Source organism: Canis lupus, chromosome 28, assembly GCF_011100685.1.
Source record: "Canis lupus familiaris isolate Mischka breed German Shepherd chromosome 28, alternate assembly UU_Cfam_GSD_1.0, whole genome shotgun sequence".
NCBI classification, from domain to species: domain Eukaryota; kingdom Metazoa; phylum Chordata; class Mammalia; order Carnivora; family Canidae; genus Canis; species Canis lupus.
The window spans coordinates 4,506,761-4,532,110 of record NC_049249.1 but is presented as its reverse complement, the minus strand read 5'-3'; the positions used below and the strand labels follow the sequence as shown (position 1 = coordinate 4,532,110).

Sequence of the window (25,350 nt, the reverse complement as noted above, 5' to 3'; positions counted from 1 at the left end):
GAATAAATAAATGAAATCTTTAGAAAATTACTTTTTAACTCATAAAATGTGGGAATGCCAAAGAGAGGTTGCTCAACTAAAACAAATGAAAATAGAATCATCTGGAGACCCAAGAGGCAAAGTAAAAGTTAATGATGCTTAATATTTTTGTAATGAAACGGAACATTTTATTTTGCCAGGGCTTGTTACCTATATCACATCCTCTACTGTAAAATCACCTAATTTTTATTGTGTTGTACAATAAATGATATGGTTCTTTCTAGTTCTTGAGATACTATCCAGGGGAAATTTTTGTGCTCATATTTACACCGCAGGAATAGACCTGAACTATCTAAGAAAACTATATATAAATTGGTATTGGGGGTGCCTGGGTGGCTCAGTTGGTTAAGCATCTGCCTTCGGCTCAGATTATGATCCCCGAGCCCCCTTCCTGCCCCCACATTGAACCTCAGCATTGGGCTCCCTGCTCAGTAGGGAGCCTGCTTCTCCCTCTGCCCTTCCCACTACTTGTGCTTTCTCTCACTCCTGCTCTCTTGCTCTCTCTCAAATGAATAAAATCTTTTAAAAAATAAAATAAAATGGTATTGAATACCATTTTTGAAAACAAATCATAACAATTATGCCAGCTGTATACCTTTTTGCATAGTCTTTGCAACTGTATACCTTTTTGCATATCCTTCCTGTTCTTTGTGACAGCTGCAAGTATACAACTTTTATGTAAGTTTTCGATAGCTTCCCCTTGCCATGTGCACACAATTTTAGAGATATCTTTTTGCCTTAACATGGCATCATAGATGCTTTCCCATATTACAGTATTATCTTCTTGCTTATGGTTTTAAAGGACTGGATACTGTTCCATTTGTTCCATGTGTTATAACTCTCGGATCACTTCCTAGTTGTTGAGCACTTAAGTTGTCTTTGTTTTATATATTATTCATGATACAACTATTATTTTCCACCCCTAGTGTCTGTCTTAAATTGTCTTGTTAGAATAACTTCCCAGCAATGAGATTACTGTTCAAAAAATTGGAATAACTTTCTAATTCTTGATCTATTGCACTCTATGACGTGGCGTGTTTTAGCATTCTTGAACAGCCCTGAGCAGCACTGACTGATGATGGTCCTTGTACAGGACATTTATGTGTTGGTGGATTTATAGTCTTCAATTGGAAAACAGCTTAACCTTGGAGTCATAGTCATTTTAATGGAAAAAACTGTGAAGAGGCTAGAACTAAACTAAGACAGAGGTTTTCTTTCTTGCTTGTACAATTGATTTTATCATTCCATGATACTTGGCACCGAATTATGTCTAAGCAGTGAGTTATTTCAGAGTGTGTGTGTGTGTGTGTGTGTGTGTGTGTGTATGCCCAGGTGCAGGTAGAACCTTGAATGCTAATCCTAGACATAAAGCATCCCATAAATGTGACACATCTGGCTGTTTAAGAAACTTTGACTTATGGCAACTTGGGATGGGCAGATGTTGAGAAGCTGTTGCTTGCAGGGGCCCGTCAGATGTTGTATATGAGTGAGACAGCAGAGGTTGGACGGTACAGGAGTCAGGGACAGAGTGAAGTGGGGTTACAGGCCTTATCCAGGAATGTGCTGGTACTTGACTCTCTCTGACAGCTGCCACAAAAGAATGCCTGTCTGATATCTTCAGCACTTTCAAATTTTCAAGGGAATTGGGAAATCTAAAGTTTTAGGTGTCTTAGTCCATTTGGGCTACTGTAACAAAACTACCATTGACTGGATGGCTTGGATAACAACCTTTATTTCCCACAGTTCTGGAGGTGGGAAGTTTAAGATCAAGGGGCTGGCAGAATGGGCACGGGTGAGAGCCCACCTCCTTGCTCCCAGACAGCCTCCTTTATGCTGTGTCTTCATCTGGCAGAAGAGGGTTAAGGAGCTCTCTGGGCCGCTCTATGAGGGAATGAATGCCATTCACTGTCTTTGCTCTATTTGCTCTCTGAACCCATAGGCTGCCAGGTTGTTCCAATGGCTTTAAAGATGCATATTTGCAAGATTCTACTGTGAGCCCTCCCCACCCCCAAGAATTGTAGTTTTAAAGTAAAATTTTTATTAGTTTGATTTTCCCATAATTTACCAAGTGGTACATAGCCTATGTTCTAAGTAATGCATGCTTTGTCATAATTAGAATGATGTTTCATTGAATCATTTTTACTTAGGATTTCTTCTGGTGCTCATAATCCAATTGTACCAAACAACTGAGTGATTTGCTCTGTCCAGGGGAAAAAGTATCTGTCAAAACTCTTATTTTTGCCTCTTAAACAATTAATCCCTAACAGTAATTCAGAAGCCTGTCTGACATGTTAAAGAAGACTTTAAGAAGCACCTTATATCACAGTTTCTGTGGGGCCAGAATCCAGGACTCAACGGGATCCTTGGCTCAGGATGTCACAGGCTGTGGTCAAAATGTTGACTAGGCTGCATTCTCAACTGGAGGTTCACCAGGGAAAAATCTGCTTCCAAGCTCGTTTGGGATATTGGCAGAATTTGTTTCCTTTCTGTTGTAGGGCTGAGGACTTTAGCTTTTTACTATCTTCCAGAGGCTGTCCTCAGTTCCCACAGGCTGCACACAGTGCCCTCCATGTGGCCCTCTTTCTAGGCAGTGTGCAATTAGCTTGTTCATCAAGGTCAGCAGGAGAGTGAGAACAAATTTTCTAGCAAGATTGAGTCTTACATAGCACGATATAATCTTGGGATTCATCTCCTTTCACCTGTGCCCTACTCTCTGGTTAGGAGCAAGTCACAGGTCCCACCCACACTCAGTGGGAGGGTTTATACAAAGTCAAGAAAAACAGGAGGTGGGACCATAGGAGTACCTTAGAGTCTGCCCCCCATAAGGATTCCCAGTGCCTTGAAATACTACCTGGGACATAGTAGACACTCAGTAGATTCTGGTAGTTGAATGACTTAATGTTGCAGATATTACTTCTTTGCACCATGTATTGCTAGTGTTTTTTTCACAAATCTATGGCTTATCATTTGGCTTCATTTATTACATGTTGTGATATGTAGAAATGTTAAATTTTAATTAGACAAATTAACTCAAATTTCCTTTTGGTTTATTACATGACTTCACATCTCAGGGAATCCTTCTCCTATCTAGAGACCAGATAAATATTTGCCTGTATTTTCAGCTGGAATTTTAATGATTTCTTTCTTTTTCTTTTTCTTTTTCTTTTTCTTTTTCTTTTTCTTTTTCTTTTTCTTTTTCTTTTCCTTTTTCTTTTCCTTTTTCTTTTCCTTTTTCTTTTCCTTTCTTTTTCTTTTTCTTTTTCTTTTTCTTTTTTGCATTTAACTCTGACCTATCTAGAAGGTTAAGAACTAAAGGGAGAGGGCTGCCTGGGTGGCTTAGCTGTTTAGCGCTGCCTTCGGCCCAGGGTGTGTCCTGGAGACCCGGGATCGAGCCCCATGTTGGGCTTCTTGCATGGATCCTGCTTCTCCCTCTGCCTGTGTCTCTGCTTCTCTCTCTGTGTCCCTCATGAATAAATAAATAAAATCCTTTAAAAAAAAAGTAGAACTAAGGGGAGAGTTGTAACATAATATAATGAGTAATCCCTTTTTCTCCACCAATCTTTACTACCTTATTTAGCTATGTTGAATTATTATGTACTTGGTACTGGGCCCTCTATTCTGGTTCATTTATTTGTCATTCTCTTCTTGCTTTAAGTATACACGTAAAATATTATAGTATTGGGGACACCTGGGTGGCTCAGTGGTTGAGTGTCTGCCTCTGGCTCAGGGTGTTGTCTCGGAGTCCCAGGATGAGTCCCGCATCAGGCTCCCCTCAAGGAGCCTGCTTCTCCCTCTGCCTATATCTCTGCCTTTCTCTGTGTCTCTCATGAATAAATAAACAAAATCTTAAAAAAAAATAGCATTGAAGAAGAAATTTAAAAAATAAAAAATAAAAATTATAGCAGTGCTAGTCAGAAATGCCAGAGAAGTTACTATCAGACTCATTCAGTGTCATAGGTAGGACATGGTCTAAGTTGTTGTAACAGCGAGACTCCAAAATACAAAGGCTCAAATAAAATGGAAGTTTTTTGGTATTTAGTATTATGGTGTAGAGGTATGTGAAGTCCAGAGCTGGAGAGGCAGCCTTTCTCCACCATCCTCTGGGGACCTAGGCTCCTTCTACCCCGTAGCTCTGCTAGCCCCCAGGGTGCTATCCTGGTCTATGTGGGTGAAGCTGTCTCACCCCCACATCCATGCTTGTCTTCTGTGTGTTAGAAGTCCTGGGAACGTAACTTTGCCTTTGGGCTCATGAGCCAGAAATGATATATTATTTTTTCTTCTATATCTTTTATTTAAACGAGACCATGTTGCCACATCTACCTTCAAGAGAGGCTAGGAAATATGGTATCAAACTGGGTGGACATGGATTTGGCTAAAATTTGGGAGGCTCTATTATTAAAAAGAAGAAAAATGGTGCCAGGGACAATTAATGGTCTTTGCCCCAGTCCAGCATTCATAGTTACAAATAATCAAATTTAACAGGAAAGTAGTGATCATTTTTGTCAAGTGAAAAAAATCAACCTTGGATATGTCAATAAAATATAATTATGTCCTGATTTTTGGTTTTAGATGGCCAGTAACTCATGTGCCAGGTAGCATTCTATGCCAATCTTGAACGCCAATTGGAAGTCACTGCACGGCATACCTGGTCCAGGATCATAACTGGGCTACTGGAGTAATTCAAAAAAGAAAAAAGAATTGAAGCCATGGCAAAGGGAACTAGAGTTCGGTCTACCTCTCCTCCAGATGGAGGCTGGGGCTGGATGATTGTGGCTGGCTGTTTCCTTGTCACCATCTGCACCCGGGCAGTCACCAGGTAGGTGGCATTCTCTTCTTCATTAATAAGATGATCTGGCTTGTCTTTTCTTCTAAGTTTGCTTCATTCTATTTCTGAACCTGTCATTCTGAAAATATCTGTTTAGGTATGGGATATGTGTGTGTGTATATTTCCTTTGTTTGAATGTCTTTTTCTTTGCAAGGAATGTGATTTTTTGACACTTGAAAGTCCTGGATAGTGGTGTCTTCTATAATATCTGGCACATAAACCTGGGGTATTAGGACATTTTTAGACTAATGTTGTGGCTATTCCAGCCATTTGTTTTCATAAGCAGCTCATCCCAGAAAAGAAAAATATGTAAGGTCAAAACATCCTTTTTTTTTTTTTTAGGATTTTATTTATTTATTCATGAGAGACACATAGAGAGAGGCAGAGACACAGGCAGAGGGAGAAGAAGGCTCCCTGCAAGGAGCCCAATGTGGGACTCGTTCCCAGGTCCTGGGATCACACCCTGAGCCAAAGGCAGACACTCAACTGCTGAGCCACCCAGGCGTCCCCATAAGGTCAAAACAATTCTTGAAAACCTCCTGACTCACCAGATACTGAGCTACTGAAGGCTTATAATCTAGAATTTAAATTCTTCTGCTTCATTTTACATTTGTCTGTGCTGCTGGATGCTAAGTTCTAGGTTGAAGGAAAGGAACAGCATAAGTACAGGCTACTCTCATTCTCATTTGTTCATTTCTTCTCTCTTTCTTTTATCCAAGGGCATAGTGTTGAATATGCTTAAATTACACTTGTATACCTTGTGACTCATTCATCTTATTTATATGTGGAATAAATACATGCTTGAACTCTGCACGTGCTAGCTCTTTCCTCTACATGTGCTTTCTTTCATTCAAGTAAGAACTATTTCTTGCTCTTCTCTGGCAACACACCTTTAGCAGTGAATGAAAGTAATCTGCAGTAAAAACTTTTTTAAATGACATCCTCAATACACACATGCATCAATATTTCCCCCCATAGCAAATATATAATGCAAGAAAGAAGCGGGATATTTGTTTTTGCTACAATAAGAGTTGGTTGATTATGTATCATTAAAACTATAGATTTGTTTAAAATAATACGATTGGTATTGAAGCTGATTTTTTTCTTCTTTTTTTTTTTCATAGTCAATTGCAGGAACAACCTGCACCCCAGAACACTTTATTAAGACCTTATTGCTTACATAGTTAGAGACACAGATTGAGTTATGCCAAATTTCCCTGTGCCTGGTTCCAGGTTACTCTGTGTAGAGCTTCCCTAAACTATTGAGAGCTAGGACACTGCTAGGCAGGGGCAGGACCCACAGTGAGAAGAATGGTACCTCCTAGGAGTTGTAGAGGGGGCAATGGGCTTTGAGAAGGCCCTTGGGGTGAGCAGAGAGATCAGGAATATAGCCTTAAGCCAGGGCCTAGGGGCAACATTCCCTGAGATGAGTCAAGCTCCAGCACTCGCTGGAGTTTCCAGAACAAAGCTGGGTGGATTTGGAGAGCAGCACTGTGAAGGGAGCAGGGGGCATTGTCTCCAGGTGCTGCTGGAGACTCTCCAGGGTTACTCTCCTGGAGTAACCCTTCATTCACTCACTTCCAGAGACTAACCTGGCTGCTCTCACTTCCCCACCTTTTGTCACAAGGCATTTGTTACAGGGCTGGCTGCTGAGGAAAAGGTCGGGAGGCCTGGGAGGTGGCTCTGATGGTGGCCAGTCTTCAGGGTCAGGAGTCCAGGTGAAGGTGGTCAGGGGCTAGCGGCTGCCATAATACAGGTGCACAGCCAGACCAATGAGCAGTGTGGCCAGGAAGAAGGCAGCTGTGAGCTGTAGCCACAGCAGGGCTGCTGAGAACACGGCATTGACCACAAGTGAGCAGGACACAACAAACAGGCGTGTGATGCTGCTGCCGTGCTTCATGACAGCTGACACGAGTAGTCCATTTACTGCCTGGCTCAGTACCACAAGCGCTGCCTATCCTGAGAAACCCTCCAGGAGGCCTGGGCCAGGGCCGCCACCTGCATGCAGACCTAGATTTAGGAGCACACCAAGTGTAGAGGAAGAGGTTCTGAAGTGCTAGGGGCAGCCACTGTCGCTTCATGAGCAGTTCTGTGTACACGGACGAGAGGCCTGAGATGAGGCAGTACAGGATGAGAAGCAGCAGTCCAGTGGAGTGATATGCAGGGGCATGGGGCCAGCAGCAACTGCTAATGCATAACAAGCCCTGCCACCATCAGCAGCAGTGGTGCTAAGCCCTGACGTGCAGAGAGGCGGTGCCGGAGACAGAGGCAGTAGAACAGGGCCATGCTTCCAATCTTGAGATTGCTCAGCACCTGGTAGGTGCTGGGGTCCATATAATGTTGAAGATAGATCACTAGGTTGTTGTTAGCTCCATAGAGTAGGGCTGATAGTGCAAATGGGGCAGCCTGGCACCATGGTGGGGCCTCCTGGGGCCATGCCTGCCAGCCCACCAAGAGGGAGAAGGCGCACAACAGTAGCTTGGTCAACTCGGTCAGCCAAGGAGGGCCGGAAAGGCACTTTGCCATTCACATGGCACAGTGCCAGCAGTGGGGCATGGGCACCATACATGGCAGTGGATAAGAGTAGCATCAGGGTCCAGCGGGCCTGCCTGGGATGACCCAGGCCTGGCATACCCCCATCCTCTACACTCATGCCCAAACCAGACCCTGGGCGGCCTGTGTAGCTAGCAAGGGGGCAGTGGGAATTGTATCAAGTTTGGGGAAAATCAGTATGGAGCCAGCTCCCCGGAGGGAGGAGCTGTGGTACATTGCTAAAGAGTATACTGAGAATCAGAGTCAGCAGCAAACTCCACAGTCAGGGATGGAAAAGAAAGGGGCTGGTGGCTCTAGAAGCCACAGTTTTGGGGTCAGTCCCATGGGGTTAAGGAAGGGCATCCAAACTGCTGGCTGATAAGCCACTGTTTACCCTCTGTAGGAAGGAAAGCAAGGATGAAGGCTGTGGGGAAGTTGGAGGTAGCAAAAGGGTGATAGGTTGGGAAGCAAATACGGTGTCTGTGGTTGAAAGGCCTCTACCTGCGGGCCAGAGGTGTTCATCCTTTCTCCCCCATGGGATCCAGAGCTAGTCAGGCCCCTTTCGCAATGACCGAAGATAGTCCCTCAATGTCTTCTCCACACTGGGCATGGCATATGCCTGAGCCGCGTAGATGCCAGTGAAGGTACCCACAGCAAAGCCCAATACTGCTGATGCCCTCAGTTTGGCCACCACATAGCCGGCTAAGAAATCCTTGAGGAATGGGGAAGACAAGAGCAAGCCATCCTGGCTCATACCACTGCTGACTTCTTCTCTCACACACTGCTGCAGGCATTCCAGATGGTTCTTGAGAAATGCCAGGTCCTTAAGCTTGGGTGGAGAATCCTTGTCATCTGCCATCTTCCCCGGCTAACTTGTTCTGATTTTTTTCTTCTATCTGTATCATGGATCTTGTGTGCTGGATGTGAGGAGTCATAATGTTAAAAAGGAATCTCTTGGTTCTTACATGTGTAAGCTTCCATCATTTCCATGATGGGAAAGTTCTGGAAGTGAGTTTAGGGCTTTATAAGGAGGGCTCAGGTTGATATATTTTGGGTAGTAGAGTCTTCATGACTCAGTTTAGGCAGAATAGGCTTATTTACCCCCATGTAATAGATTAGGACACTGGTGCTCAGAAAGGTTAAATGATTTACCTACAGTTTTGATCTGGTGGGACAAAACTGGACTGGATTGCTAATCTTTTTTTTAAATTATTATTTCTTGTGTATTTGCCATTGCACATGCACACATGATCCATTGACTCCTTCCAACACAAGTCAGGCACTTTCCTATCCTGTTATTTCTCATACATGCCCCATACTTTGGCCTGATCTTCCACATACACGTGTCCTCTCTTATTGCCTTTTCATTGTGAGAAGTGACTTTGCTTCGATCTTTGCCTTCAGTCTTTGCCTCTGCTCCAAGATGTAGGCACTTTGAGGAAGCTCTGTGGCCAGTTCCTTGTCCCATAGGATACTTTGCACCTTATCCTCTAGGATAGCATAGTCCTTCTAAACATAGGTTTTTAGAAAAATTGCCTTGGTGATGGAATCATTGTCTTAAGGTAGGCTACTTCCTAATATCCATAGGGTTGTCATGTCAGTGATGAGAAGTCATGGTGCCAGGGGACAGTTGCTTCTAAATTATTTTTACAGAGGGTCTCTCCTCTCCTCATCCTGTTGGTAACCAGTCATAAGAATTGTTACCCCAATTTGTGTACAAACAACTACACATTAAGGTTGGGAGATGTGGATTCTTTGAGTGCTGCCCTCTGGAACTGTGAAAATAACTTGGGGTAAGGTGTCTGTAGAAAATGGAGGACTTATATCAAGGACACTGATATATTGTTGCTCTTTAATGCCATTTAGCATCTTGTGTGGCTTGTCTTGTTTGGCAGGACACTGAATCTCAGTTTTTTCTCAGTCACAGTGGATTTGCCAGTGGAACCCATGACTGTCACCAAAGGCTGAAGGTCTTGCATATATATATTTTAGGTTGTCCCCTTAAGTTATCAACTTCAACTTAACAGAAATCAGGTCCACTACTACATAACAATGCATTCATTGAGGACAAGGCTCTATCTAGGTGCTTCCCCAAACACAGATGTTGGCACACCACCCAGTGGGCTCAGGCACAAACCACTGAAATACAAATCAAAATGTTCTAAATATACATCAGGTAAAAACAGAGTGTAAAATAACACTGGTGAGAGAGGGGTTCATTCTGACCTTGGAAGTTCAGGGCAGGCTTTCTAGAGAAGTTGTCCCTGGAGTGAAGTCTTGAAGAATGGGTAGAATTTGGCCAGGAAGAAATGGAGAGAGATGTTTCCAGCTGCATCAGGTCCATGCACTTCATCTGCTATTTGCTCTGTGGTAATGGTGGGCAGCCCCCATTCCTGAAGAGCTAAGAGTTTAGCCGGGAACTGGAAGAGGGTTGCGGCTGGTAGAAAAGACCTATTTATTATCAGAGGTTAATGGGAGAGGCTGAGAGGGGCATAGCTAAGCAGAATTAAGCTTAGAGGAGAAAAGTGTGAAGAGACAGCCAGCATTGGAATTCAATGTCATGAACAGGCAGCAGCCAAGAGGACTGGAGATAGGGCCAAGGAAAGCCACCGGAAGGATGATTTGTCAAGGCAGAGGGTCAGTTAAGTCTTTTTCTCCCATTTAAACTGTATACTTAAAAATTAAACCATATGGGGGCGTGGGGCCTGGGTGGCTCAGTTGGTTAAATGTCTGACTTCAGTTCAGGTCATGATCTTGGGATCTTGGGATGGAGCCCCACATCAGGCTCTAAGCTCAGCAGGGAGTTTGCTTGTCCCTCTCGCCCTTCCTCTTCTTCTCCCTGGGCTTTCTCTTTCTCACTCTCCCTCTTTCTAAAATAAATGAATAAATCTTAAAAAAAAATTAAACCATATATGCAGATGGTAAAAAATTTGGACAACAGAGATGCATATAATAGTCTTTTTTCCCTTACTTTCTGAATGCCAGTTTTACTGCCCAAAGTTAACCTTGTTGGGCAGCCCCGGTGGCCCAGGGGTTTAGCACCGCCTTCAGCCCAGGGTGTGATCCTGGGGACCGGGGATCAGGTCCCACGTTGGGCCCCCTGCATGGAGCCTACTCCTCCCTCTGCCTGTGTCTCTGCTTCTCTCTCTCTGTATCTGTTATGAATAAATAAATAAAATCTCTCTAAAAAAAAAAGTTAACCTTGTTCATAGTTTCTTTGGGCCTGTACAGAAAAATTTCAAGAACTTTATATCCATATATAAAGCATATTCTTTTCATATTATACACAGTGTTTTGAACTTTTTTTTGCTAGGTAATATCTCTTGGAAATACTTCTATACCAACACATACAGTTCTACCTCACTGAAAAATAACTGCTTAAAATTCCATCACAAGGATGCATACATAATTTAACATATTTTTATTGAAGGACTTTTGTTCCCTGGTTTTTGCTTTACAGATAATGCTACAATCATGACCTAGGCCACTTTAAAATCGTATTTCAGCTCCTGCCTTGTAACTAGTGATACTGCCTTACATGTAAAATTTATGTAAAGCTTAAAGTTCCCCAGGCTATTAAAGCCATCATTCTTATTTATTTTCCCTCTGTTTGTTAATGTGTATTGATTATTTTTTTTCCTTCAAGATAACCTTATTAGCAAACACATTCTCTATTTTAAGAATCATATTTCATTGTGAAATTACATGACATTCTATTTGTAAACTGACAGCTTGAGTTGCGGTTGACTTGAAAAGCAGTAGTTGATTTAAATGTTCAAGGAAAACCTCCAGCTATGAGACCTATTTTTCTCTCAACGTCTTCTGGATCCAAATTAAGTTAATTGCAGTAGATGTCTAAGTCCTGTGAAATTGAGGAGCTCTTTTAACAACAGCTGAATTCCTATAAATGATAGCTAATGTTAGCTGAGTACTTGCTCTGTGCTGGTTAACATTGTTGCAAGCACTTTTCATTCATTAAGTCATTTAATCCTTGAAACAACAGAGGTTGAATGATATATCCAAAGTCACGTTGTTATCCTGAAACCAACATTGCACTGTACGTTAACTAAGTAAAATTTAAGTAAAAATTAGAAGAAAATTATACAAATAATCCACATTTACTTTAATAAAAAATTAAAGAGCTGCAAAAACCAAAAATAAAACAAACTCACACAGTTAGTGAGTAGTAGTTCTTTTTACTACTAGGCTGCACTGTCTAGTGAATCACTTCCTGCATTGATGTAGTGGATAACTTCATCAACCAGAAGGAAGTCTTAACCAAATACCAGATGTTGTCAATATCCAGCTCTACAGAAGCCAAAGAAGAGTTTTATAGCAGAGTGATAAGGTGGAGATAGTAGGCACTTTGTCCCCTTGAGAGAATGTATCTTTGAGAATATTATTTCACACCAGATGACACTTGGGTGATACTTTGTTTCCTCATTCTTCAGAATAGAGCCTATCAACCCTTGAAGGATGTAGGAGTTGTTTGCTACTGCAGCGTGATCTAATACCTTACGACAGATCTAGTTGTGTTTATCAAACTGATCTAATACCTTACGACAGATCTAGTTGTGTTTATCAAACTGCTTATTTCGTAAATGAGGAAATTGAGACCCTGAAAGATAAAGCTTTATCAAAATTCTTACTCAGTGTGAGCCTCAGAGATCAGGACCCAGCTTTCCTGACATATCAGATGCACAAATTTTCCAAAGTACAGTAAAAATTACTTCTGGAGTGAGAAGCACATGTGCTCCCAATAACATTTGTTTTCTTTAAGGTCAAGCCTATGTTTAGAAACCATAAATCATTAAACTTTACCATTTGAAAAGTACTTTTCCCTTTTGAGAATAAATAAGTGATACAATATTCTTCCTGTTTTTTAAAAAAGATTTTATTTGTTTATTTATTTGACAGAGAGAGATGGAGAACAAGCAGGGGGAGTGGCAGAGAGAGGGAGAGGGAGAAGCAAGCTCCTCAATGAGCAGGGAGCCTGAGGGGCTCGATCCCAGGACCCTGGGAAAATGACCTGAGCCGAAAGCAGACGCTTAACAGACTGAGTCACCCAGGTGCCCCTATTCTTCCCATATTTTATGAAAGTCACAGCCAATCAGAAGCATACGTGTGGTTATTAAACTACCTCTGGCACACTGACTCACATGTTTAGATAAGAATGTCCGGTGTTATTTTTGAATTTTACATACCTAAAGCTTGACTGATATCACTAGTCAAGTCAGTTAAGAAAACCATCAAGCAGAAAACAAAACCATAAAGCAAGAAAACAAAAAGTCACAGAGACAAACATAGTCGTACAAATATTAAATCCTTCAGAATGATTTAGTGATGAGAGGGACTATGATTTACAATCCCAAAATGTCTTATCATCATCTGGGACCGTTTTTTCTTAGGCTTCTGCATTTCCCTCCTACGAATTTGTCTGTCAGCATATGCACTCAGATTCTTCATATCTCTACTGTACCTTGTCTAGCTACACGTTCCTGGGTAGCTATCATCTGGTCTTCGTCTTTCCTTTCCTTCATATATGTCCTTGAAGCTGCTACTCAGCCTTGCTTCCTCAGCTTCCAATCACTTCTTTACTCATGCTAATCACTTCTTCCTTCAATACCTTGAACCTTGGACAATATTTAATGAGCACCCACTACATGAAAGGTAGTGTACTAGATATTTGGGATTAAGTGCAAGATAAGACAGATATGGCCTTTGCTGTCACAGGGCAACAGTCTGGTGGAGAGTACACACAAAGGCGAAGGGAATTGCTATAAGCCTGTAATGTGGTTAAGTGTCCTGCATGTCATGTAAACATTTAAGAGAGGTGTCAAACCCAGATTCAGGTAGTTAGGGAAAGCCTTCCTGGAGGAGTTGACTGTTATCTTGAGAATAAAAGGATGAGGCAAGCTGAGAGAGAATCCTAGAAAGGAAGAAAAATCTTTGATGTTCAGAGGTGTGAAACAGTACGGGTGGTGTGTTGAGAGTAATGGAAAGCAGTTCCATCGGTGTGAAGTGCAGAATGCATTTCGGGGTAGGGGACAGGGGTCGGGGGTACACACTGAGAAGGGCCAGTCATGTAGGTCTCAGAAGTTGTGTTAAAAGGTTTGAAGTATCAGGATACATTTCACGTCCTAGTAAAGTTACTCTGACCATTGTATGTAAAATGTAGCCAAGGCAACCGTGTGAGTTTGGGGAGAACAGTTAGGAGGGTTTGGGCTGTAGTCCAGGGGAGAGGCATTGGCATGAATTATGAATGATAAGGGGAATGCAGAGATGTGGAGGCATTTGGGAGATAGGTATAAGGTAGAATAAGTAAAATTTGACCATAGATTAGACTCTCAACCAGGCTGATTTTGGTCTTCAAGGGGCACTTGGCAATGTTGGGAGACATTTAGGGTAGAGGCCAGGGATGGTGCTAAACATTGTATGATGCACAGGACAACATGACCAAAATGTTAGTAGTACTTGGGTTGAGAAACCTGGGCTAAGGATAACTTAACTATTTTGATAATGAGGCTAAATCCAAGGGGTGCCAGAGTGGCTCAGTTGGTTGAGCTTCCAACTCTTGATTTTGGCTCAGGTCATGATGTTGGGGTTGTGGAATTGAGTCCTGTGTCGGGCTCTATGCTCTGAACAGAGTCTGCTTGGGATTCTCTCTCTCTCTCTCTCTCTCTCTCTGCCTCTTCCCCAGCTCACACACATGCTATCTCTCTTCCTCTCTCTAGATAAATAAATAAAATATTTTTTTAAAAAATGAGGCTGTATCCAAGAAGTTATTTTTCTCTTAAATTGAAGGCCTTGTGATTAGGAGAAAATAATAGACTTTTTAATGATGGTCAAACAATCTTTGAGATGTTAAGAAACATGGGGCTCCTGGGTGACTCAGTCAGTTAAGCGTCTGACTTGATTTTTGGATCAGGTCATGATTTCAGGGTCATGGAAACAACCCCCACATCAGGCTCTGCACATCAGGCTCTGCACTCAGCAGTCTGTTTGAGATTCTTTCCCTCTCCCTCTGCTCTCTCCCTCCAGTTGTGCAAACACTTTCTCCCTCAAATACGTCTTTTACCAAAAGATACTAAGAAACATCACAGAGGTTTTTTTGTTGCTGTTGCACTGAATTAAAACTAGCTTAAGGCTGTTGCAGTTAATTCATGCTTTTAAAAAAGCTCTGCAATATTTTAATTAAATTCAAATTCATGGGACGCCCGGGTGGCTCAGCAGTTTAGCGCCGCCTTCAGCCCAGGGCATGATCCTGGAGTCCGGGGATCGAGTCCCACATCAGGCTTCCTGGATGGAGCCTCCTTCTCTCTCTGCCTATCTCTGCCTCTTTCTCTGTGTCTCTCCTGAATAAATAAATAAAATATTAAAAAAAAAGAAATTCATATCATCAGCCCAGTAGTTTATGTCACTGTTCTCCATAACATTACCTATGACTGTGTTGCGGTACTTCAAACTCTGATACAATGATTAATCTAGCATCAGATCTAGTGCAGTATGTTGTCTGGCTTCTTAAATCAGTGGATGCAGAAGTGCCACTTTTCATATCCTGTGACAGAGAGAATTACCTAGGGTGCTCAGTGCGGGGAACAAGAGCAAGACTGTGGTGAACACAGTGGAGTGTCACTCAGGCTCAGCCATGGTGGATCCATCAGCAGAGGACCTGCAGCTGTCAGCGTCCATGGGCTCCCTCCCCCACAGGTGGCCACCTCCCCCAATAGCAGGAGCACACCCTGCCAGGGGCGCCCGCCCACATACAGGGATGGATTGAGGGAGGCGCACAAAGGGTCACCAGCATCCTCAGTTCTTTGTGTTCCTTAGAACACCATTACCTTCTTTCTGTATTTGAAGTAAATTTTGGTTTGAAAAAAGCATGGCCTCTCTACCTCCATACTTGCTCAGTTGTAGATGTAGCTTACCTTGTGCTCACTCTGCATCTTACCAGACTCCCACACATTGTGAGTCTACCAGAGTTTGTGTCTCTAATACTACATCTGTCAAGGGAAAGGCAAAGAATCGAAGCACATTGTATGTGTGTCTCCTCTGCTTGTGTGCGTGCCCCATTGTTCCTTTCGACTTCACTTACAAAAGACAAATTCAAAGATAAAATTGTTAGGAATTTTAAGACTGTGACAGCTGAAATTCTGTGCTTCTGAGTACCAAATTCTGGGCAGTTGCAGAGGATGCATGCTGGTAAAGCTAGACTTGCCTAACATAATCACTCTGGTTATACCTGATTCTCTTCCTTTTTCTTTTTCTGCATCACCCACCTTCATATCCAGCAGCAACTGGAGAGGGGAGGAGTGAAATAGCAGGTTACCATGGGCTGCGGAAGCATGAGTCAGACTGTAGCCCTCTGGAAAGACACTGACAACCTCCTGTCTCATCCCCATCAGGGCCTGATTCACTCTTGCTGTCCCAGAGTACTGAAAGCTCCTGCCCTGAGTTAGGAAACTTGCTAATCTGTATGATGTTCATTTCAAATTGTACAGTGATACAAACTATTGCTCGTGAATCACTTAGGTCTTTTTTCCCTAAGTAATTAACAATTTTCAACATAAAGTTTCTCTTCTCTATTTCTCTCTCTCTCTCTCTCTCGATCATTTATAATCTCACCATTCAAGTATTTTCAATTTATATACTTTGGCATTTTTCTATTTATATGAACTCTGGGTTGTTTTTTTTTAAATCAAAACAAGCCTTATTATATAAAGTACTTTGTAACTTACTTTTTTACTTAACATTGCATTGTGGATTTATTCTCAAATTAATAAATATATATCAAATCATCCTTTTTAACACCTAAAAATATTTTATTGATAATTCAAAATGTATTTATCCAGGCTCCTTATTGATGGGTAAACAGATTCATTATGATATTTGGCTGTTATAAATAGTTCTCCAGAATATATCCTTTCATGTGTATCTACTATTGCTATTATTATCATCATTTGATTATTACCTTTTTAAAACCTGGAACTGAAATTGCCTGGTGATGTATCTTAATTGTCAAATTTTAATTGGTGTAACAACCTCTTAGAAGTTACAGATGTTAGTGAAATATTAAAATAAATATGAACTCATGTTTCTGACCTGCCATCTTTTCCATAAAACCTTCCCTACAGCAGTCATCCTCATACCCACTTGGCTTCAGCAGCCCTTCCAGTGGATAAATATTTGTTTTATCCTTTAAATGGCCCAATAGCTTCTGACATCCCACTTACTATGGTCCAACAATGTACCCCTGAAAACCAGTTAAAGCCTATGGAGATTCAAACAGCTGAACCAGAATTTCAAGCTGTGGTTTAGATCCATGTTCATTCATTCAAATAATAATAATAATAATAATAATAATAATAATAATAATAATAATAAAATGCTTGCACTGTATTTTTCAGATGTATTTCAATTTTTTTTGTGGAGTTCCAGTCGTACTTCACTCAGGATTATGCACAAACAGCTTGGATCCATTCCATTGTAGATTGTGTGACCATGCTCTGTGGTGAGTATTACTTACCAGGGATAAATAGTTACTGGATAATCTTGAACTATACACAACAATGGTCTTCTACTGCTTTTGTTTATCCATTTTTTTCTGAAGAGCAGATCTTTGCTAAAAATTGGCTAAGACTATGTAAGAAGAAAAGACCAATCCTACTTTCAGCCAAACCCAACCAGATATGCTCTTGGAATTAATGATGTTGGCTGAGGGCAGGTGGAATAGGTAGTTAATACTCTGAAAAAGATACATATTATTTGGTTCTCCCATAATGAGATAGGATGCTGGGCATCACAGGACTCCTCCTGATTTGGGAAACAGGTAACCATACAGTACATGCAGGGCTTCTCTCTTTTAAATGCTATGGTCGCCTCATTCTCCAGGCATGTAAGCAGTCATTGGATAGCACTCTGAGCCATTTCTATACAATCTCCTTAAACAAGTGCCAACAATATGTGCATCACATCTCAAGTCTTGTTTTCACTCTGTTCCCTTCCCAGAGGTTCAAAATTTGGCTCATGGATTTCATTTTTCATGCATAAATCTTCATTCTTAGAAAAAGTATGAGGGAAGGATAGGAGAGTGTAGTCATGAGATAAGCACACTCACCATGGCTATAATTTCATTCAAAGAACCCCAAGGGTACAAAGTATATAGAGTATTCTCAAAATTTGTGGAATCTCTCAATCCATCATATAATTGAGAAAAACTAACCTTGAGATTTTTCTTTTTGAACTTTTTTTTTTTCTTTTTGAACATTTTAAACTGAAGTTACTAATATCTTAGAGAGTTTCTGAGATTTGGTCAAATTGAAATGATCTGTTTGGATTTTATTTAATTATTTATTTCCATTTAATTATTTTTTTAGATGAATCCTTAGTATTAAAAAAAAAACTACTTATCTCTTCAAGCCATGTTTTGGTGGCAAAAGCGAAGTACCATATTATTCAATAACTTGTAAATAACCTCAACTAACTTTATTCTAGATACTGATTCATATTATTTTTAGAAAAAAATGTACATACTCAGGAATCAATTGAATTGTGCTGAAATGTATTTCCTTTGTTGGGAGGAATTTGAAAGCAGTTTTAGCGAGTTTCATGAGAAGGCTGAGTTGACTCTGTCTCCTGATAACACTGGAAGGTCTTATGGGATCAAAAATAGCTTCATGTTCACTAATCTATTTTTTTAAAACCAATAAGACAATCACTTTGTTTTCAGGGTCACATTATTAGTCACAGCCTTTGTATGAGCATGCTGAGTGAGCCATGTTTATCTTTCTCAGAGGACACAGGTGACTCATTTCCCTCACTGTTACCTTCTGGAGAATATTTGTAATCCCCAGAAGAGGAATAAATGGCCTTCGGTGACCAACATGATCACGGTGACTGTGTGATAAAGCAGGGTCATGTTAGATGTTGCATTTTTAAATTCAAAGACTTGAGGCCATGCAAGGACTTCAGGCCTGCTGTATCTAATTACCATGCGCCCACTTGCTCGCTCACCTGGCAACATTAGTTAAGTTCAGGAGATGGACAAGAGGCTGCAGAGTCATATATAGGACACTCACTAGGGGCATTGTGCCCTATGATAAACAGAGAAGTAAACATTTTTCACTGAGTTTGGTCGAAATTTTCTCACTTGCTGATAGCCATAGCAGCAGCCTGGAGAATTAGATATATTCTCAGGAGGTTTGCTCCTTCCTGTGTTTGAGAGGTTGTATATACAGCCAGCCACTGTTTTAACTAGACAGGAGACATCAAGCTGATGACTGGTTCCATCACGTACATTTTTGGTTTTGTTTTTGTTTCGTTTATTTTTTTTTATTGGAGTTTGATTTGCCAACATATAGTATAACACTCAGTGCTCAGCCTGTTACGTGGCCCTTCAGTGCCCATCACCCAGTCACCTAATCCCCCCACCCACCTCCCTTTCCACTACCCCTTGTTCGTTTCCCAGAGTTAGGAGTCTCTCATGTTCTATCACCCCCTCTGATTTTTTTCCCACTCATTTTCTCTCCTTTCCCCTATAATCCCTTTCACTATTTTATATATTCCTCATATAAGTGAAACCATATAATGTTTGTCCTTCTCCAATTGACTTACTTCACTCAGCATAATACCTTTCAGTTCTTTCCATGTCTAAGCAAATGGTGGGTATTCGTCGTTTCTAATGGCTGAGGAATATTCCATTGTATACATAGACCACATCTTCTTTATCCATTCATCTTTCGATGGGCATCAAAAATGTCCATCAGTTTGGCTATTGTGGACGTTACTGCTATCAACATCGGGGTGCAAGTGTCCCGGCGTTTCACTGCATCTGTATCTTTGGGGTAAATCCCCAACAGTGCAATTGCTGGGTCATAGGGCAGGTCTATTTTTAACTCTTTGAGGAACCTCCACACAGTTTTCCAGAGTGGCTGCACCAGTTCACATTCCCACCAACAGTGCAAGAGGGTTCCCCTTTCTCCACATCCTCTCCCACATTTGTTGTTTCCTGCCTTGTTAATTTTCCCCATTCTCACTGGTGTGAGGTGGTATCTCATTGTGGTTTTCATGTGTATTTCCCTGATAGCAAGTATCACATACATTTTTGAATCAGGCCCCAGGTGCAGCCTGATCAATATGAAGTTATACTCCACAAATACCCAGAGAACTTGCTCTTCTGATCTTGTTACTAGGAGTACTGGGATCAGTATGAGTTGTTCCATAGAAAGAATCCACATGCTTTCCCCACCCATCTCCCTAGCCATCAGTCTGGGAGGCCCAAGGAGACAGAGTTAAAAGGGTGAAATGACCCTGCACTTGGTGTCGGGTGCCCTGAGCTGTACTTCTTGGTGATCCTGGACATGTCATATTCCCCCAAACTTCAATTTCTCCTCAGTCACTTTCCACTTTATTTGATACTCTATAACCTGGAAGTCGGCACAATTCTGACACAAATAGAGTGAGGCCCACCAAAATGTCACCATGGACATGAAGCGTTTGTTTTGATTTCTCATCCACAGGGTTTCCTAGAGCCTGAAAACAGTACCAGATTGTGAAATTTGTCTGTGGGCTTTTCCTGGCCTTTCCTGCCTAATGCTGCTGGCCACACGGTGTTGCTCATTTTCTTCCTCACCAGCTAATGGTCATAATTATTGCTAATGGTACATGATTAATACTATATGAAACATATAAAGCCCTGAGATGATAGAATGGAGAAGTGGAAGGGCTACTGAAATGCAAGTCAGCAGACTCGACCCTATGTCTAGCTTTGCTACAGGTTCTCTGTGTGACCAGGGACAAGTCGTTTCCTCTCTCTTCAGTTTCCAAATCTGTAGAATGAGTAGGATGGGCTTGATGCTATAAAGGTCCATCATTCTTGGCTTAGCCAATACAACACCAGAGCCTTTTCACAGTGCCATCAAGGCTTTTCTGTTGAACCTATTTATTATTGTTTTTGAAGCTCCACTTGGGAGTGTTGTCAGTAACCATTTATCCTGTCAAGTGGGAATCATGCTGGGTGGCTTGCTTGCATCTACTGGTCTCATCCTGGGCTCATTTGCCACCAGTCTGAAGCATCTCTACCTCACTCTGGGAGTTCTAACAGGTAAGGGCACTTTGTACCACTTTGTCTCACCCCTCCCCATTCAGGTATTGTCAAGCACATCAACAGAACCATAATCCATAAAATATTCATCTTGTTAGATGCATAATTTAGCTGATCTCTCTTCTGCCCACCTACCTATCAGTTAAAAGAGCTAGAAATGCAATTGATTGTACTACTGTAATGAAAATGTATCACCACTTGAATTCAGCCATATGATAGAAGTAACTGCTGGCCTCCCCTCTGGCAATAGTGTATGGCTGCGATTCTGTATCAGAAGCAATGAGATATTAGCCAGCATAACATAAATTTTCAGCAGTGATCTTTCTCCCAACATCTTTGCTAAGACATAAAAATACTGCCTGTGGTCAACCTGAGTTGCCCCTGCTTTATAGTGAAGATCATTGTCTAGTAAATGGGAGTTTAATTTTTAAAAAAAGCCCCTTATTGTGAATATTCTTATATTATACATTCTCTCTCAATGTTATGGAAGTATACTTTAGAGAATTATAGGGAACCCTGTAGGAAGAGAAGTCACCTATGTACATTCCATAAATCACACCTAAGGAGGCTACTTAGCATCAAGGTGGGATTGGTTGGTAGCACTGGAGTGGCAATTTGCCCCATCACTCAGAGGGATGTGTAGTAGCACTCATAGTCTGGGTACTGTGCATAGGGTTAGCATGATCTGGCCAATAAAGGACATAATCTCATAGTGATTTTATAAATCTAGCTCTGTCAGCTAAAAAAAAAAAAAAAAAAAAAAAAAAAGGTATCTGTCCTATGTCACCCAAAGGGCCCACCTGCTAGGGTGTCTAGTCATTTCAGTTTCCCGAGGAGCATCCTGGTCTTAGCACCGAAAATCTCACATCCGGGAAACCCATCAGTCCAGGCAAATCAGGATCATTGGTCACCCTGCAGTACAGATGGAAACAGGAGCTGATGGTGGTTCTGTTTTTCCATTTAGATGCCATGAATTCCAGGTTTTACACCCTTCAGATTTTCTTGACTTAACAGGAATAAGAGCTGAAAATTTTTAAGAGGCTTTCTGCTGACTTTAAGAAATATTTTCAGGTTATATGTTCACATATAAAGTTGACATAAAGTTTCCCAATTATGTGAAATTGCTCTGGAACTTTCATGGGATCATGTATGCTATTTAAATCCAAATTCCAGGGTGGTCCAGATTATCCGAGTTCTGTTTTCTTTCTTTTCCTCTTTTTTTTTTTTAAAGATTTTATTTATTTATTCATGAGAAACACAGAGAGAGGCATAGACATAGGCAGAGGGAGAAGCAGGCTCCCCCTGGGGAGCCTGATGGGGGACTCAATCCCAGGACCCCAGAATCACCCGCCGAGCCAAAGGCAGGTGCTCAACCACTGAGCCACCCAGGTGCCCGCAGAGTTGTGTTTTCATGGGCAGTGAAGAGTTGAGGTAATTCTCTGGATAATTTATGATAAAAAGAGTGTTAATGGGGAGAATAAGTTGGTTAGGTCAGCATTATCCTGATTTTCTTGTTAATTCAAATTCAGTTTGTGTAATAGTTTCTAAGTTCTACATTTCATTTTAAGAAGTCCTATTTTTTAAGATTTTCTTCCCAAGGGGAAAGTCATACATATACTGTACTCTCCAAACTGGGTGACCGGTGGGGAAGACAGCTTCAGCTTGGTGAGGAAATAGTTTTAAAAGGCTTTGACAAAAGGCCAGATTCTCCTTTATCCAAATAAATGTATTCTGAGAGGTTTTCTTTCATTGGCTGTTGATGGTAGCACTCATAGACCTCTCTCTCTCTTTAGGTCTTGGATTTGCGCTGTGTTACTCTCCAGCTATTGCCATGGTTGGCAAGTATTTCAGCAGACGGAAAGCTCTCGCTTATGGGATTGCCATGTCGGGAAGTGGCATTGGCACCTTCATATTGGCTCCTGTGGTTCAACTCCTTATTGAACAGTTTTCCTGGCGGGGAGCATTACTCATTCTTGGGGGCTTCGTTTTGAATCTCTGTGTTTGCGGTGCCTTGATGCGGCCTATTACTCTGAAAGAAGACCAGACAACTCCAGAGCAGAATCACGTCTGTAGAACAGAGAAACAAGACTTTAAGCGAGTATCTCTCTGCTCCACTTGGACTAAAAAATGGGGGCAGACCTGCCTTTGTTGCTCTTTGCAGCAGGAATACAGTTTTTTACTGATGTCAGACTTTGTCGTGTTAGCCATCTCTGTTCTGTTTATGGCTTACGGCTGCAGTCCTCTCTTCGTGTACTTGGTACCTTATGCTCTGAGTGTCGGAGTGAGTCACCAGCAAGCTGCTTTCCTTATGTCCATACTTGGGGTGATTGACATTGTTGGCAATATCACATTTGGATGGCTAACTGACAGAAGGTAAAAGTCATTGAAACCACACTTGGTTCCCTACCAGGGGACTTTTGAGTTTTGATTTCCCCTCGTCCTCTTACCCTGTAGAAAACCTGTGTCTGAATCCTGTTTTCAATTCAATTGCTGGTTTTTCTAGTGAGAGGTTGGCAAACTTTTCCTAAAAAGGGATAGCTAGTAAACATTTTTGGCTCTGTGGGTCATATGATCACAATTATTCAACTCTGCTGTTGCAGCGCAAACCAGCTGTAGACAATATGGGAACAAATGGCCATGTGCCAGTGGACTTATGGATACTGAAATCTTAATTTCTCATATAATTTTTACATATCAACATAATGTTCTTTTGATTTCTTTAACCAATGACTTGAAAGTAGAAAAACATTCTTAGTGCACAGATAGTGCAAAAACAGGTGGTGGGCTGGATTTGGCCATAGTTTGCTGGCCTCTGTTCTAGATGGTTTAGGATAGTGAGTGGGTCTAAGTTGTAGAAACCTGTGTTAACTACAAGTCCTGGTGACAGATTTATTTCCAGCCAAGTCAAGTCAGTGTTCAGGCTGGGTGTTGTGCTTTTAGTTATTTTTTAACGACCTCAGAGACTGTCTGGCGATGGAGAGAGGAGCAGAATTCAGTCCAGGCAGGAAGATCAGATGCAATAACTATATATAATCTATAGGCACATATTTCTGTTTGTCAATACAAATAGCAAATACTTATTTCATTATCATTTTAGGCTTAGAAATCAGAGTTGTCAGAAATCTGCCAAGTAGTTTCTTCAGCTAATGCTTATCTGTTAGAATTGAAGAGAGCGAGGTACTCATCTTCTCATCAATGATGGACTCTTCACACTTGAGCTATGACCTGGGAGAGCAATCATCCTGTGGCTTCTCACATATTATGTCTTTGGTAATTAATCAGGGTTCAACTGCCATTCTCCAGTGCTATGAATATAATATTTAAAATTCATTCCAAAAAATGTAATGGTTAAGGAAAAGAGGGGAGAGCAGAGGTATCTATCTTGACAATCAACTCAACAACAGCCCAGTGTAGGTTTGATAGAGGTATCTCTAGTTGGAGATGTTCAAGACCTAAATTCTTGTGCTGGCTCTGTCCCTTATTATCCCTGTGACCTAAGGAAAATCACTAACTCTCAGATCTTCAGGGGTCATCATCTATAAAACAGGCCAGTGCAATATTTTTCTATTAACCTCTTAGCATTCTGTGAGGCCCAAAGGGGACAGTGGGTTGAAAAAAATGTTTGTAAAGTACTAACTACTGATATTTGCTGAGTCTTTGAAATAGTGATGTGTTGTGCTTTTAGTTATTTTTTAACAGTGCTGATATTTTACTGAGTCTTTGAAATAGTGATGGTATCAATGCCATTTGGTATCAGTCATGAGTTTGGAGATATAGAGGAAAAGTGGAATGCAAGTGCCACTGGGAAGGGTCAAAATAAGACTTAGTCCTAGTACAAGACCTTCATAATCCCTGGCAAATCATTTTAATGTCTTCATATTCTAGCTTCTACCTTGTAACTTGGGTTTTGGAGCATATATAATGTGCCAGATACTAGTGGAGGTCCTATATGAAAGCATCTAATATGATAGAATGCTAGAAAATATTAGTCTCCTGATACTCTACATGTTATTTTACAACTATCCTCAGGGTAACCCTATGAGATAGATAAACTTCCCATTTTATAGCTAAAGAAATTGAGATTAGGGTTAAGCAGTTAGCAGGTGATAGAACTGGATTCAAACTTCCATCTTTCTAACTTCAGAGCATATATTATTTTCTGCCACACCATGTTTCCTGGGAAGATGAATTGTGTTTTCATATACCAAAAGAAAGATAAGCAGACAACATAGATAACACACCATGGGAAGTTATTCTCTATGAATAACTGCAGTGCTTACTGCTGCATGGCCATGGTTCTAAAACTCTTTGATAGAACCTGTGCATACAGCACTCATTCTTGATCTTCAAATCTACAGGTGCCTGAAGAATTACCAGTATGTCTGCTACCTCTTTGCCGTGGGACTAGATGGGCTCTGCTATCTCTGCCTCCCAATGCTTCAAAGTCTTCCCCTGCTCGTGCCTTTCTCTTGTACCTTTGGCTACTTTGATGGTGCCTACGTGACTCTGATCCCAGTAGTGACTGCAGAAATAGTAGGGACCACTTCTTTGTCATCAGCACTTGGTGTAGTATACTTCCTTCATGCAGTGCCATACTTGGTGAGTCCACCTATTGCAGGTAAGTTTCCAGAGAGATCCCCCAAGCACCTCTTCTCTTTGCTATACTGATGTGAAAAAACAGTGAACTCACACATAGACAGTGATGATTGGAAGTTAAGTTGGGATAATTTTCTTCCAATTGAGTGGGGACCTTAACCTACTTGGAAAGAAGAAATCCAAAATTAAGGTCCTGATTCCATTCCACACTAATGATGGGAGCAACGGAATGGAGCAGCTGTTCAGATTTATAAAT

At 41.3% G+C, this 25,350-nt stretch overlaps 1 protein-coding gene and 1 pseudogene across 11 annotated transcripts in view; one reads left to right on the top strand and one right to left on the bottom strand.

Annotated features, from left to right (window-relative positions):
* SLC16A12 (solute carrier family 16 member 12) overlaps positions 1-25,350 on the top strand; it is a 79,668-nt gene that overhangs the window by 48,802 nt on the left and 5,516 nt on the right. For 9 of the 11 annotated variants that reach the window (XM_038578161.1, XM_038578156.1, XM_038578159.1 and 6 more), the window contains 5 exons: positions 4,609-4,855; positions 16,804-16,907; positions 20,355-20,498; positions 22,292-22,871; positions 24,857-25,116. In XM_038578161.1, coding sequence (XP_038434089.1) covers positions 4,746-4,855; positions 16,804-16,907; positions 20,355-20,498; positions 22,292-22,871; positions 24,857-25,116 — 1,198 coding nt within the window. In that variant the 5' untranslated portion in view covers positions 4,609-4,745. The remainder of the gene's footprint in view (positions 1-4,608; positions 4,856-16,803; positions 16,908-20,354; positions 20,499-22,291; positions 22,872-24,856; positions 25,117-25,350) is intronic. The other 2 variants (XM_038578165.1, XM_038578164.1) reach the window with 2 other exon arrangements.
* On the bottom strand, positions 6,536-7,517 carry LOC111092975 (annotated as a pseudogene).